A 16,107-nucleotide genomic window follows, 5' to 3' on the forward strand; every position below is an offset into this window, starting at 1 on the left:
GTGGATGGATGCATGGATGGATGGATGGATGAGTGGATGGATGCATGGATGGATGATGGATGGATGGATGGATTGATAGATGGATGCATGGATGGATGGAAGCATGGGTGGATGGATGCATGGATGGATGGATGGATGAGTGGATGGATATTTGGATGGATGAATGGATGGATGGATGGATTGATAGATGGATGCATGGATGGATGGATGATTGATAAATGGATGCATGGATGGATGCATGGATGGATGGATGGATGCATGGATGGATGGATGAGTGGATGGATGCATGGATGGATGATGAATGGATGGATGGATGGATTGATAGATGGATGTATGCATGGATGGATGGATGGATGCATGGGTGGATGCATGGGTGGATGCATGGATGGACGCATGGATGGATGGATGAGTGGATGGATGCATGGATGGATGGATGATTGATAGATGGATGCATGGATGGATGGATGCATGGATTGATAGATGGATGGATGGATGAGTGGATGAATGCACGGATGAATGAATGGATGGATTGATAGATGGATGGATGCATGGATGGATGAGTGGATGGATGGATGGATGAGTGGATGGACGCATGGATGGATGATGGATGGATGGATGTATTGATAGATGGATGTATGCATGGATGGATGGATGCATGGATGGACGCATGGATGCATGGATGAATGGATGATTGATGGATGGATGGATGGATGGATGGATGGATGAGTGGATGGATGGACGCGTGGATGGATGCATGGATGGATGGATGAGTGGATGGATGCATGGATGAATGAATGGATGGATTGATAGATGGATGCATGGATGGATGAGTGGATGGATGCATGGATGGATGGATGCATGGATTGATAGATGGATGGATGGATGAGTGGATGGATGGATGGATGAGTGGATGGATGCATGGATGGATGCATGGATGGATGGATGCATGGATTGATAGATGGATGGATGGATGAGTGGATGGATGGATGGATGGATGGATGAGTGGATGGATGCATGGATGGATGGATGCATGGATTGATAGATGGATGGATGGATGGATGAGTGGATGGGCTTGTCTGATTGTCTATTTTTTATCATTTTAAGGTGGATATTGGATAAGCAGTACTTCTCCAGTTTTATGGACTGCATACTGCACCGTGTAGGTTTTTTTGGACACTCCGAGTTGCCGTGACTATTATTAATCGGCTTTGATCAGCTTATCTGTTGTTTCATGTTTTGCTATTTAAAACTTGTTGTTCTGCAGGTGTTGCAGGAGCTTTAGTTTCTTCAGACCGTCTGCACCTTCGTCTGCTCTGCCACAAACCTCTCGCTGTTTCTTCTTAACGTCGCATTTAATGTTGGTGCTGTGCAGGTGGGGAGGGACCCGGCCGTCCACGTGTGGGACATCCAGACTCTGAAGTGCCTCTCTCTGCTCAAAGGCTTTCATCAGAGAGGAGTGTGTGCGCTGGACTTCTCAGGTGTGTGTGTGTATATGAGCACGTACACACTGTGTATAAGGATGGATGGCAGCACCGTGATTGATAAAATCCTGCTTTAAAGACTTAAAGAACTGAGCGTCTTCACCATGTTGGTAAAACCAGGGGTGATGGACGAGGGCGGAGCAGCTGTCTGGTCCTTTGTGACTATCATGGAGACATAATTTACAAAATAAACAGGACAAATTAGAGTGAACGTCTCGCACTTCAGTCCACCTTTTATAGGCACAGTGCATTAGAGATCCACAGGACACGACACATTCCCACCTCACTGGAAACATCAAAACTTGATTAAAAGCATTAAAATAAAGGTAAATGACAATGTGACATTAAGAAAACGAGCCTGAGAGTTCACAGATACTAAAACGGTCAACATCGTATGAAACAAAGTCGTCTCTGGAGGCGTTCACGACATTTTTGTGTCTGCAAAAGATTTCGACGTCACTGCAAACTGTGGTCGACACGACTGAAAAACTGTGGGTGTGTTTTACACGCCAGCTTATTTTAAAGCTTTGATTGGACTCACAGTAAACAGCTGATCTGTGTTTCCTCTCACAGCTGATGGGAAGAGTCTGGTTTCGGTGGGAATCGATGATGGACATTCGATCGTCGTCTGGGACTGGAAGAGAGGAGAGAAGCTCGCCACTGCCCGGTACTCGCCTGTCTGCTGCTGACCTTAACGTTTACCTGCACAGAGCTGCAGCTGACGGTTACTGACTGTCCGTCTTCTCTCAGGGGTCACAAGGACAAGATCTTCGTGGTGAAGTGTAATCCCATGGTCACGGACAAACTGGTCACTGTGGGAATCAAACACATCAAGTTCTGGCAGCTTGCAGGTAAAACTGCAGCGTCGATGTTTCACTTTGTCGTTTAGCTTTTATCCCACAGCCGCTCGCCATAACTGGCACCAGTTTAAGCAGGTGAGCCGGCCCCGTACAGGCGTTACAGGTGTGAGGTTTTACCCTGGCAGTCTGTGGGGACTGACTGGAGCCCCTGCTGGACACTAGAGGAGCTGCTGCAGGGTGCTGTAGGTCACAGTGTGACGGAGCACTTCCCCTCTGTCCTCCAGGTGGCGGTTTGACCTTCAAGCGCGGCGCTTTTAGGAGCATCGGCCGGCCGGAGACCATGATGTCAGTGTGCTACGGCCGCACTGAGGCGCTGGTGTTCTCCGGAACCGCCACCGGAGACGTTTACATCTGGAAGGAGCCGCTGCTGCTGAAAACGGTGAAGGCCCACGACGGGCCGGTGTTCGCCACGTTCTCCCTGGACAAGGTGAGGAGGGCAGACCTGAACCCCACCCACGGCCTCTGTGAGGTATTTAAACTCAGTGACATCTGCTTGTCTGCAGGGCTTTGTGACGGGTGGGAAGGACGGCGTGGTGGAGCTGTGGGACGACATGTTTGATCGCTGCCTGAAAACCTACGCCATCAAGAGAGCAGTGCTGTCCCCGGGGTCGAAAGGTGCTTAGATTCAGTCACGATTACAGCTCCACCTTATCGTTTAAGGTGGACTGACTGTGCCCTGATCCCACCAATCAGAGTCTGAGATTCTGTTTGGACACGCAGCTCAAAGCACGCGAGAGCGGCGTGACGGCTGATGATGTCATCAGTTTTTAAAGACTCTGATGGCTGAGCTGATGTTTACAAAGATAAACAATAAGCAAACGTTTGATGCTGAAACGTGATCGTGGTGTAAACTCAGCCAGATGTTAAACATCTGCATGCTGTGTCACTACGAGCCTCAGCCAGTGGGTTTGCTGCCTGTACCAGGCTCACCTGTGGCGTCTCCTGACAGGTGAGACTCAAACCCACTGACCACTTCATGTTTTCAGTTTTTCTCCTAACAACACAGAGATGCTCTGTAACTCGGTGGAGTTTCATATGTAACCTGTGGAGCAGAACCTCTTCTGTCCAACGCTGCCATCATGTGGACGTGCAGCTGAAACTGCAAAAATATCCAGGTTTGGAAAAGAGAGCAGTTACTGGAAAGAGCCGCCTTTAGTCCAGGCTGCTCAGCCGATCACAGAGACGATTACAGAGAGACAGTAATTAAGCCAACCCGATCGCCCAGGACACAGGGAGATCTTTTTGATTTTGCTTTAATCATTTCGGCAGCTTCATCTTTATAAAAAGGAAACGAGGCAGACTAGAGAAACTCAGACCGAAAAACAACTACAGAGAGACTTTACAGCAGAAACAGAGACCAGAAAAGACGATACAGAGATGTGTGTGTGTGCAGGACTGTTGCTGGAGGACAACCCGTCCATCAGGGCCATCACCCTGGGTCACGGTCACATCCTGGTGGGAACCAAAAACGGAGAAGTTCTGGAGATTGACAAGACCGGACCCATGACCCTACTGGTGCAGGTGGGAATACTGTGTGTGTGTGTGTGTGTGTGTGTGTGTGTGTGTGTGTGTGTGTGTGTGTGTGTGTGCACCTGTTTCCATGGTGAGGGGACGTCTAGTGCCTGTGGACCTGATTTCAATTCAATTCAGTTTTATTTATACAGCATGAAATCACAACAACAGTCGCCTCAAACTCTTTATATTGTAAGGCAGACCCTACAATAACACATACAGAGAAAAACCCAACAATCATATGACCCCCTATGAGCAGCACTTTGGCGACAGTGGGAAGGAAAAACTCCCTTTTAACAGGAAGAAACCTCCGGCAGAACCAGGCTCAGGGAGGGGCGGGGCCATCTGCTGTGATTGGTTGGGGTGAGAGAAGGAAGACAGGATAAAGACATGCTGTGGAAGAGAGACAGAGATTAATAACAGATATGATTCAATGCAGAGAGGTCTGTTAATACATAGTGAGTGAGAAAGGTGACTGGAAAGGAAAAACTCAATGCATCATGGGAATCCCCGGCAGCCTACGTCTATTGCAGCATAACTAAGGGAGGATTCAGGGTCACCTGGTCCAGCCCTAACTATATGCTTTAGCAAAAAGGAAAGTTTGAAGCCTAATCTTGAAAGTAGAGATAGTGTCTGTCTCCTGAATCCAAACTGGAAGCTGGTTCCACAGAAGAGGGGCCTGAAAACTGAAGGCTCTGCCTCCCATTCTACTTTTAAATACTCTAGGAACAACAAGTAGGCCTGCAGAGCGAGAGCGAAGTGCTCTAATAGGCTGATATGGTACTACAAGGTCATTAAGACAAGATGGGGCCTGATTATTTAAGACCTTGTATGTGAGGAGCAGGATTTTGAATTCTGGATTTAACAGGAAGCCAAAACAGGAGAAATCTGCTCTCTCTTTCTAGTCCCTGTCAGGACTCTTGCTGCAGCATTTTGGATCAGCTGAAGGCTTTCAGGGAGTTTTTAGGACTTCCTGATAATAATGAATTACAGTCGTCCAGCCTGGAAGTAATAAATGCATGAACTAGTTTTTCAGCGTCACTCTGAGACAGGATATTTCTAATTTTAGAGATGTTGCACAAATGGAAGAAAGCAGTCTTACATATTTGTTTAATATGTGCATTGAAGGACATGTCCTGGTCAAACATGACTCCAAGGTTCCTCACAGCGTTACTGGAGGCCGAGGTAATGCCATCTCCTGTCATGTGTCTCCTGTTCCTGCTGCACGTTCACATCATCATGGTAATATTGTGTGTGTGTGTGTGTGTGTGTGTGTGTGTGTGTGTAGGGTCACATGGAGGGCGAGGTTTGGGGTTTGGCCCCCCACCCCCTCCTCCCCGTCTGCGCCACCGTCAGCGATGACAAAACGCTGCGGCTGTGGGAGACGTCAGCCAATCACCGCATGGTGGCCGTCCGCAAGCTGAAGAGAGGTCAGAGTAACGGGACGGGCGTCCGCTTTTACTAATGTCCCTGAACGCGTCACAGCTCCAGATTGCCAGTAATCGGATACTTGGTGCGTGTTGCAGGCGGTCGCTGCTGCGCCTTTTCTCCTGACGGGAAAGCGTTGGCGGTCGGTCTGAGCGACGGCGGCGTGCTGGTGGTGAACGCAGACACGCTGGAGGACCTGCTGAGCTTCCACCATCGGCGTGACGCCATTTCTGATATCCGCTTTTCCCCAGGTACACACACACACACACACACACAGTCATTTACTGCAGATGTTTCATTCTGTGCACTTTGAAATCAGCTGTTAAGCTAACACGTGTCTGCCTGGACTGTGAGACACCCTGGAGAACGCACCAGGCCACGGTGCTAACCGCTGATGTGTTTCCTCCTCCTTCGCTGGTGGCAGCGATGAGCTGAAACATCTGCAGCCGTTGGCTCTTATATCACATGCCGCCTGCTTTTTTATCAACGGTTCCCTTTGACGAACACATCAGGAGAAGCTTTACAGAACCCCCCCAGATGAACACAGCTCTTTGTTGAGGTGTTGCCAGGTCAGGCAGGTAGATATGGAGGGTGAAAATAACCAGCCACAGTTTCCTGTCCTGACTTCTGTCTTACAAAAAGAGGAGGATCAGTCAGAACACCACCTTCCTGCACACACGCTGCGAGGTTTTATAAAGACGGCTGTCGTGTTTGTAAATGTGTGAGCTTCGCTGTGCACATGAACTGTTGTAACTTAAAGGCAGAGCCATGAACGTGCTGATTTGCTGTGATCTGATCTTTTGTGGGTCATGTGACAGACTGTGTGTGTTCCGGGTGTTCGTGCTCTCAGACTCAGGTAAATACCTGGCGGTGGCGTCACACGACAGCTTCGTGGACATCTACAACGTGCTGAGCAGCAAGAGAGTCGGCATCTGTAAAGGAGCGTCCAGTTACATCACGCACATCGACTGGGACGCCCGAGGTAGCACACGGCTCTCTCTCTCTCTCCCATCCGAGTCGCTCTCACACCTGCACACACCTGACAACAGCAGTGCTTGTTAAATCATAATTTCACACTTTAGATGCTGCCCTCCGCCCAGCAGGGGGCGCTGTTTAACAGAGTAAAGGCCTCAGAGTAAACGCTGGGCCTCTGGAGACGAGCATCCTCCGGTTTTTCCCGCTCGGTGAGCAGCCGGTGAGTGTTTGCGGACATGTTGGCGTCTTCTGTGCGAACTGTGCTGCTGTCTGCTACCAACCAAAACAACCACGCTCAGGTTATTGGTCCATATTTCCATAGCAACCAGAGGTTATCAGGGGTCACCGACCCGTCCCTAATGTGACTGAGGACTAAGTTAAAGGGTAAATGCTAATTTTGAATGATGCACAGAGAGTCTGCGAGCAGACGGCGAGATCTGCGAGCGCGTTCAGCCGCTGCGTTATTCTTAGTCCAGACGATGTTTCTCTGCTGTCTTTGTGCTGCAGGTAAACTGCTGCAGGTCAACACGGGAGCCAAAGAGCAGCTGTTCTTTGAAGCCCCGCGAGGAAAACGACAAACCATCAGAAACTGTGAGGTCAGTGTGCATGCTGAGCGAGAGGAGGAGGAGCTGGGGTTCATGATGTCACGCCTCCAACGTATTTCCAGCGGCGTGAACGAGTCCGTTTGTTTCGTACCGGAGACAGAAAAGCTTGACGTGTGGAAACGACCCGTGTGTGTCGTGTTGTGTGTGTGTTTGTGCAGCTGGAGCGGATCGAGTGGGCCGGCTGGACGTCGGTTCTGGGCTCCACCTGTGAGGGAATCTGGCCGACGCACAGCGACATCACCGACATCAACGCCACGTCGCTCACCAGAGACCACGCGCTGCTCGCCACCGGAGACGACTTTGGCTTCCTCAAACTGTTCAGCTATCCCGTCAGAGTACGACACACAACCTCAACGACACACACACACACACACACACACACACTGTACAGAGAAGACTGCATTCTTTCTAGTGGCCAGCAGGGGGCGACTCCTCTGGGTTCAACGCTGTCTGATTGTTCTGAAGTGCTCGCCTCGCGCTTTCTCAGCCACAGCCTCCCAGGTTTCAATGTGGCGATAGAAAAGTCAGTTTGGATAACTTGTGTGACTTCCTGTAAAGTTAGGACCAATCAGAGTGCCCCTCTGACCTCAGGTGTTTGAGTGTGTGTACCTTTCCTCTTAAGGACCTGCTTCCTTTCCTCCTGCAGGGTCAGTACGCTCGCTTTAAGCGTTACGTGGGCCACAGCGCACAGGTCACAAACGTCCGCTGGGCTCAGGATGACTCCACGCTCCTGACGGTGGGCGGGGCTGACACCGCCCTGATGATCTGGGTGAGGGAGCGAGGAGGCGTGGTCAGCGTGGAGGGGGACGGGCCTTTGTTTCGCGACAGCCGACCGCTCGTAGACAGCGAGGAGTCGGATGACGACATCGAGGAGGACGGAGGTTTGAAAATATTGTTTCGATAAACACGAATCCAAAGTTTACAGTTTCGTCTTTAATCGTAGCCTCGGCAACATCATGAACAGAGAGCAGCGCTGGTGCTAAACTCAGCAGACGTCTCTGCACCAGCTCACAGTTCAAAAAACGAGGTTCAGATCTGCACCAAACACGATGGCGTCGCCCTTTATCCGTACTCCACCTCTCAGCTATCGTAGCTGTGACATCATAAAGCAGACACAGACAAACCTTCATGCATCCAAACAAACACGAACAAAGTCTCTGCCTGAAAGCTTCAATGCAAAAATGTCTGGATCCAGGTGTCACATGACCTCTCAGTGAAGCACCAACATAAACCCAGAAGCCGTCCCTCAGATCTGTAACTGTGTGTGTTTAAAGGCTACGACAGCGACGTCGCCCGCGAGAAGACGGTGGATTACACCACGAAGATGTACGCCGTCAGCATCAGAGCGATGAGAGGAACCAAACCTCACCAACAGCTGAAGGAGCTCTCTGCTGAGGAGAGGTACGCACACACACACATGCACACGCACACACGTGCACACACACATGCACACGCACACACGTGCACACACACATGCACACACACACCTGCACACATACACGTGCACACACACCTGCACACGCACACACGTGCACACACGCACACACATGCACACACACACGTGCACACACACATGCACACGCACACACGTGCACACACACCTGCACACATACACGTGCACACACACACTTCTGTTTTTTACCATCATAATGAATCAGGATCTGTATTTTGGGACGGGTGCATTAAAAACATGTCGGAGTGTTGCTGGTAAAATATGACAAAGGCTCCCATATCTGAGCGCACACTAATGAAAAACATCACATTGCAAAAAACACTAGTGATACTTCCTAATACTGCAAACTAAATCATGTAGAATACTTTATGACATTTAAAAAAATCTGTAGCTTGTTTTGTCCAAATTTGTAACAATTATTTAATATATGAACAAAATAAATCTTTATGAAAATCAGAGACAGTTGAAGAGAAAATGCTCTAAAATAAAACAAGGAACAAAACTTCACCGAAACTCAAAAGCTGAGACCGAGCAAGATGACAGGTAATAGTCAAAGACACTAACACAGTAAGACGGGACAAAGAGGGAGAAACACAGGACGTGATAAACTCGTACAAATGAAATCTTCACATCTTAATCTTTTGCTGACAGCAGCGAAAACATCCAACCAGAAAAATACAACAAGAGCTTCAAAGAAGTTCAAAATGGCTAAAGAACAGAAAATCGTAATCAAGAACTCTCCAGCCAGTCAGAGGTCACTCTGTGAGATTACATCTCTGTCCTGGGAGTGAGCTGGCAGAAGAAATCATGCAGTCGAAGCCCGAACAGCAAACCCATAATAAACACTGGGACCACACATTTTAACACAGCCTCTCAGCTTCAAGCTCCACAGACTTCTCAGGTTTCTTAAACGTGCAGGATGTCTTCGTGCTCTCTGTGATTTCCTTTAACGAGTTCTTGAGCTTTGTTTGACTTTCCAACATGTTCTATCCTCGCTGTCTGTTTCAGTGAAGGTGACGTTCCCTGTGTGCGCGCCCGTGTGCTGATGTGCTCGTGCATGCTCAGGCTTCTGCATGCTGAGTGGATCCTTCTGGCTGCGTTTGTAATATCGGTGTTCACAGTTCACTCAACAACAAAGGGCACCTTCAAGGAACAAATGTGTCTGCAGGGTCAGAAAGCTGCAGACCAAAGATCGATCTAAGCACCAACCAGGTTCCTTCTTCTGAAGACAAATGAGGTTTATTTGTTAAAATGTTACCATATTATAAATTATTGTGAAGAAGCTGAGCCTGGTGTCAAATGTAGATAACTGAGGGGCCTTTCATATGCTTGAACTTGTTTTGAGCAGCGACCTATCCCACACAGGGAGCTCTGGGCTTTAGGTATTAAGTCATTGAGTGGGTGTAAAACTGATCTGGTTGCAGATTTTCACAGAGCTTAAATGTGTTTTTCAGCCCTGCAGATTTCTCCTGAACTCACAAAGTTATGACATCTCAAAAAAGCTGTAAAGATGGTTAAAAAGAGGACAAACCTGAGCCCACCCCCGTGGACCTGCAGGGTGCATGAAGGCTTTAAATATACTACAGTAATTGTAGAACATTAAATCAGCTGATTGCGAGGTGGTCATGTGGGAACTTTGACTGGGTTTATATGAAGTGAGGATTTTCCAGCCTGTAGAAATGGGGTTTTCCAGGCTGTGGAGTAGCAGCATCAGGTCTGTGCTCTGAGTTCATGCACAGAAGCTCCCGGTGTGCACGTCTTCTCTTCCAGCGCCTCAGTGACAGAATCTCTGACCAAATCTAGAACTTGCAGGTATTTGGAAGAAAATGGGCGGCTCCAAGTTTCAGAGTCCGGAGAATCTTTAATGATAAAGGGTGCCCGTGCTGACTGATAACTCTTGTTTTGTCCCTCTGTGGTACCCTTAGTTCCTGAGTGTTGCTGCTGCTCTCTGGCCTCGTAGAAACTCTTAATATCTCTGCTGTGTTTTAACTTGCAATTCCCCTGGAGGCAGGGCATTGTCAAGTAAGTATGAGCCAACACTTACTGTGTGGATGGTCACACTATTAAAACCTCAGCTGCAGCCACTTTGGATCATTTATTAAAGCCCAAAAGCAGAAATCTCTCATTTACAAATCCATTCAAACTCTTCCTCGATCAGACATAACACCACGACTCGTCGAGGCGTGGACTCAGCAGGTGAACAGGTCCTGTAGGTCCTGCTAGCTGTGGGGTGGAGCCTCCGGGGATCCGACTCGTTTGTCCGGCACATCTCACTGAGGCTCGACTGGACTGCGATCTTTTAAAAATTAGAGTTAACACCTCAAACTTGTCGCTGTGCTGCACAAACCGTTCCTGTTTGTGGAGGAAGGAGGCCGCGACCTTCCTCCATCGCTCTGTGGTCCAGTTCTCATTGTTGGTGCTTTCAATGGGGGACGGGGGTCAGCCTGACAGCTTTCTATCAGAACCAGCATGAAGCTTTAGCCCGCCTGTTGGATCGGACCACACAGACCAGGCTTCAGTCCTCACACGCATCGGCCTCCACGGCCCCGTCGCTGCTTCACCGCTGTTCCTTCTTTGGACCATAAAAACTGACCCCTGCAGACCCACACAGAGCTGCCGTTTCGGAGACGCTCTGACCCAAACTGGCTCGTAGCCTCACACTCGCCCATTTTTCTGCTTCTAACATCAACTTTGAGGACAAAATGTTCACCCGCTCTGTGTCATTGGTGTTACCTGTCAGTGCTCATAATGTTATGTTGGATCGAGTTTTGGCCTAAATATGTTCGGAGCCTGACTGCAGGTAACGTGAGCCGACTGGACACACCTGTGTTTGTAAGACCACAGAGATCACAGAGTGTCAGGACAAAACCAGCCGCCATGTTCAGGGAGCGGTCTCTAGGCTTTTGGGACAACAATATTTCACCTGATGGAAGGACAGGATGTCACTTCCTGTTCCTGTGGGACTTCATCAGCAGAGAAAGATGTTCTATGGGGAGCTCGGCTGAGAATAGTCGGGTTTTCTTCAGAGTAACATCTATCAGATGTTTGGTATCGATGATACTGCAGCAGCCACCTGTGTCTCCCTTTGATAAACAGTAATCCAGGCTCTCTAAGTTCTCAGGTACAGGGCTGCACCTGCTGCTGTGAGGCCACAGGTGTACCTGTGCACGTTAGCCTGCTGACACGGTTAGCTGCACTAGCATGTTAGGCTGGCAGCCTGAGCATTAAACAGCAGCAGCAGCAGCATGGTAGCGTTTTGTTAGCATGTACTTTTAGCCACAGTGTCTCTGAGGAGGAAAGCCTGTGTGTGCATGTGTGTGTGCATGTGTGTGTGCATGTGTGTGTTGAGTCTAAGTGTAGATAAGAGTGCGTGACTGTGTGTGTTTCTAAAGCTCTACCTTGGTTCTATCCCTCTGCTGTCCAGGGGATCCAGGTAACACCTGCCTGCCTGTACACGTCCTCTTCATCGTGTTCGCATCACACGCTGGCATTTCATGAAAACGTTTCAGTGCATTTTCGTCCTGTTTGGTCACTTTCATCTCTCCGTCATGCACCACTTCTCTTACGGCTTTGGCGCCTTGATGAACCGTTCGCAGCACTGAGCGATAACGTCTCGCTTCAGTTGCTAAAAACGAAAGTTTATTTGCCAACGAGGAGCCTGTGCAGACCCCGCGGACCCACGTCCAAACCAGTCGTGCTGGAGGACGATGCTGTGGTGGTGGACCTGCCCTCGTGGACTCTGACGGTTTGGTCCGAAACGTGCTCATGAGTAACCCGCTGGAGGTCACAGAGGAGCAGACACCTGTGCAGCTCAGCTCCTGTAACGTCTGCTGGTGTCTGCTCCTCCACATGTGCAGGGAGATACAGACGGTCCGTACCATCCTGGAGGAGCTGACGGGGGTGCACCACCACCTGCTAATCTATTTCCTTTTTGGGGTGGTCTCATTGTTGCCCCTCCAGTGCACCTGTTGTCACTTTGAGTTGCACCTGTGCAGGTGAAACAGGTTCATAAGTGGATACTGAAGTTTAACTGTTGTTACCGTGACGATCGACGATGCAGTGGACCTGGTTCACTCACCGCAAAATCCTGCAATTACTGCAACAGTTACTAGAGTTATTACTCTGAATAGCAGCAGAACCTTCCTCCTGTAGGTTTCAGGTGCTTCGGCAGGTCGACGCTCTCGGTTTAGTGAAAGGTTGCATTAAACTCCGCCTCTTCCCTCTAGTCGCCAACAGACAACAAAGAGCACAGTGACGCTGTAACGTTAGCAAATCTGAGTGATTTAACTCTGTCAGAAGCAGAACGGCTGCTCTAACCCAAATGGCTGCTGGTCTGAGTTCACAGAAAGAGGGCGGAGCACCAGCACACCGCCGGATCAGCTGTTTAACCCCCCGATGTGTAGTTCATGTTGTCTCCATGTCTGTGCTCCACCCGTGTGTCTCTGATCTCGTCCTTTAACATGTAAATGAATGTTTTTCTGTCTTTGACTCATCGACCGATTCATTGACACGCTGATCGATCCTCCAGGCCGCCAGTGAGCCGAGCGGCGCCGCAGCCCGAGAAACTCCAGAAAAACAACGTGTCCAAGAAGAAGCGGCCGGTCGAGGTGAGTCTGTCCGTCCGTCGGCCCGTCTGTCCGTCTGTCCCTGCGTTCACCGTCCGCTTCTCCCTCTCCAGGACCTGATCTTGGACCACGTCTTTGGTTTTCGGGGCTTCGATTGTCGTAACAACCTGCACTACCTCAACGACGGCACCGAGATCGTGTACCACACTGCCGCCACCGCCATCGTGCACAGCCTGAGCACCGGTAACACAAACAACACACCTGAGTGACGTGCCGTGGACGATGAGTCCTAACGTGAGGTTGTTTCAGCAGGACGGACGCACGAACAGTCGGCAGACGTTGGTGTCCGAAAGATGTTAAAGTCTCTGTAAATGCATCTCTGCATGTGCCCCTTCTACCTGCTGCACAGAAACATGATGTCAGTGATGTAACATTTAATATTCAAAAGCTTTTATGTTTGTGAAAACGGTTTTACCAGGTAAATTATTGTTGTTGTTGTTAAACAGTTTCTGCTGAGCAGACTCAGCTTCATGCACACCTGTGGAAATGTGTTCAGGTTGTATCTACCTGCTCGCACACAGGAAGCAAAGATGTTGCGCTCCACCGGATCTCATCAACAAAAACACGCCTCTTACCTCACAGAGCCGTTCGGCTGTGATTGGTCGGTTCGTGTTTTATGCTGCAGCCACACTGAGGTGGATGGAAGCTGCAGCACAGAGTGATCGTGGCCGAGTTCGGTGGACTTGTGATGTCTTTGCTTCGCAGATGGAGACCGGCGGTCTTCAAACTTTGGTGCATTAAGACGGTGATGAAACGGCGATAACGTGTCTGCTGTCAGCTTGAGGCTAAGTGGGCTCAAGTTGGCAATTTCATGCAGTCTGTTTGTGACAATCCGGCGATCAGCTGTGAGGAAACAGCCACAATTACACATTTGTTGCTGCACAGAGATCCACATTCAGAGTGCGGCCAAAACCTCACAGATCACGTGTCCATAAATCAGGACACGGATGCTGCAGGACGGCAGTTTAACTGCAGAATGACAGACGTGACAGACCAGGACCCGGCTCGGGTGAGCTGTGCAATCACCTTTGGATGGAAAGTGGTCGGCGTGCTGCACGCTTCAATGACCACTTACGCTCCTTTGATAACAGACAAAACTCAGCGCAGTCGTCACAGGTACACAAAGTCACAGATTTGTGCCTGGGTGTTGCCATCCTGTGTTTTTTGCTTTGGGTCCAAAAAAGCACCTTAAAATCAGCAAACTCTGATTGCTGTCAGTGTTGCCCGTCGCTGTCGTGTAGCAGCAGATTGCTGATCTCCGGCAGCGTGGGCGGAGCTTTGCACAAGAAAAGCACAGCTTCTGACGACATCACCAGAAAGAGCACCATCCATTAGAACGAAACCGTGTCGTTAGCTCACCTGCATGTGTGCGTTTGCAGCCCCACAAACACCACGAGTGTGTCCGTGACTCGTGCTGAATGAAGCGACGACTGAGCTTCAGCCAGAACTGGAGTTTATTTGGTGCCTTGCAGGTAAAACGTGTCTGTTTACGTGTCTTTGCAGGAACTCAGAGCTTCTACCTGGAGCACACGGACGACATCCTGTGTCTGACCGTCAACCAGCACCCCAAATTCAAGAACATCATCGCCACCGGGCAGATCGGTACGCTTCGGTGTTTGTGTGTGTGGCGTGTCGCTGTCGGAGCATGGCCGTGTTTTCCTCCGCTAACTGTACTAAAGAGAAGTCCCGCTTTCTCTCCCTGCTTCCTGTTTAACCCGCCTGCTTTGCTTTATTTCTACTGACACAGTGGAAACTGACCGACTCACCGACAGGGAGCAAACGCTTATTGCAGCTGTGAGGCGCCACGTCGCGACAGTTTCTCCTCGAGGTCTGCGTTTAAAATACAGGAAGTGGGGTTAATTCAGCCAATCAGGAAACACAAGCAGAGCTTCACGTCCCAGAGTTTGTTGTTTTGGTATCGAACCGTAGAGCAGCCGAAGCGATCCGCAGTCAGGAACGTCGAAGCTCCGCGCAGACGCAGGATGAATGAAACGTTTTTTCTGCCTGGCTGTGACTCACTGCAGGTTTTCATGTTGTTGTCTTTGTGTGTGTGTTTTTGGCCGGCCTCATTTGTCACCGTCGCTCTCACAACACCTCAGGTGACGGCGGTGAACTCCCAGGTAAACTACAAACGACCCGCACGCCTCCCATCACAGCAAACTGAAACCCAGAGCGCCCGACTCAACCAGACGTGTCGGTTTGGTTTTTACTGCTACGTCTCATAAAAACATGCAAAGAAACAATTTAAACAAAATATTTTTGCATTTTTAATCGTTTTTTTCAACAAAATTTTTACATTTATAAAAAAGTAATATTTTTCTGATAAATGTTCAGAAATTTCATTAAATATTTAAAATATATTCATGTTATACAAAAGTTCTGTTTTTTTAATCAAAAACTTTAAAAGCTCTTCAAAATTCTACTTTTCCAGCAGTGCGTCAGCATTAACACATTTTTCATATTGTCTCATATTCTTAATCATTGTTTTTTGCACACATTTAAATAAACATTTGTTCCTGGGTAACTTTGTATCAACAAACACAGGATAGTTTCACCACATTAAATGATTGAAGTGACTCATTTCTGACGGGCTGATGTTAGTTTGTTGGATTTTCCTCGATGATCGATCAATATGATGTTTCTGCTGCATGTTTGACGCTCGTCTCAAACTGAACTCATTCGATTTGTTTAACGAGTAGTTAAAGTACTCGAGTACCAAACGCAAACTCTTGTGCCGTCGTGCTTTCCTGACCCGAACGCTCGGATTAAATAAATGGGGCGCGAGCGCTTTAGCGTGGCGGTGAAACAGCGTCTGGTTTTCAGGGTGTCTGTCGGCTGCACCGACCCCTCTGTGTCGCTGTCGTAGTTTATCCCTCTGTGGTCGTGCTGACGCTGCCTGTGGCTGTAACGGCGATAAACACTCGCTCGTCTCCGCGCAGGAACGACCCCCTCGATCCACGTGTGGGACGCCATGGGCAAGCAGACGCTGTCCATCCTCCGCTGTCCGCACAGCAAAGGCGTCGGCTACGTGAACTTCAGCGCCACGGGAAAGCTGCTGCTGTCCGTCGGAGTGGACCCTGAACACACCATCACGGTGTGGCGCTGGCAGGAAGGTCAGAGACTTTCAGCGTGGTTTGATTCGCGTCCCTCTGTGGTGGCAGTAACCAC

At 49.3% G+C, this 16,107-nt stretch overlaps 1 protein-coding gene across 10 annotated transcripts in view; it reads left to right on the forward strand.

The window, feature by feature from the left end:
* Window positions 1-16,107, forward strand: part of LOC309720574 (echinoderm microtubule-associated protein-like 6) — a 68,365-nt gene that overhangs the window by 47,064 nt on the left and 5,194 nt on the right. The window contains exons 17-34 of one of the 10 annotated variants that reach the window (XM_082557608.1): window positions 1,373-1,478; window positions 2,055-2,148; window positions 2,232-2,332; window positions 2,566-2,768; window positions 2,845-2,956; window positions 3,735-3,862; window positions 5,142-5,283; window positions 5,380-5,532; window positions 6,132-6,263; window positions 6,764-6,852; window positions 7,020-7,196; window positions 7,508-7,742; window positions 8,136-8,262; window positions 12,843-12,921; window positions 12,993-13,122; window positions 14,443-14,541; window positions 15,039-15,059; window positions 15,879-16,052. In XM_082557608.1, the coding sequence (XP_082413734.1) occupies window positions 1,373-1,478; window positions 2,055-2,148; window positions 2,232-2,332; window positions 2,566-2,768; window positions 2,845-2,956; window positions 3,735-3,862; window positions 5,142-5,283; window positions 5,380-5,532; window positions 6,132-6,263; window positions 6,764-6,852; window positions 7,020-7,196; window positions 7,508-7,742; window positions 8,136-8,262; window positions 12,843-12,921; window positions 12,993-13,122; window positions 14,443-14,541; window positions 15,039-15,059; window positions 15,879-16,052 (2,302 nt within the window). Of the gene's footprint in view, window positions 1-1,372; window positions 1,479-2,054; window positions 2,149-2,231; window positions 2,333-2,565; window positions 2,769-2,844; window positions 2,957-3,734; window positions 3,863-5,141; window positions 5,284-5,379; window positions 5,533-6,131; window positions 6,264-6,763; window positions 6,853-7,019; window positions 7,197-7,507; window positions 7,743-8,135; window positions 8,263-12,842; window positions 12,922-12,992; window positions 13,123-14,442; window positions 14,542-14,686; window positions 16,053-16,107 lie in introns of those variants that run through there. The other 9 variants (XM_082557611.1, XM_082557610.1, XM_082557615.1 and 6 more) reach the window with 9 other exon arrangements.

Source organism: Aulonocara stuartgranti, assembly GCF_965226115.1.
Source record: "Aulonocara stuartgranti genome assembly, chromosome: 13".
Classification (NCBI taxonomy): Eukaryota; Metazoa; Chordata; class Actinopteri; order Cichliformes; family Cichlidae; genus Aulonocara; species Aulonocara stuartgranti.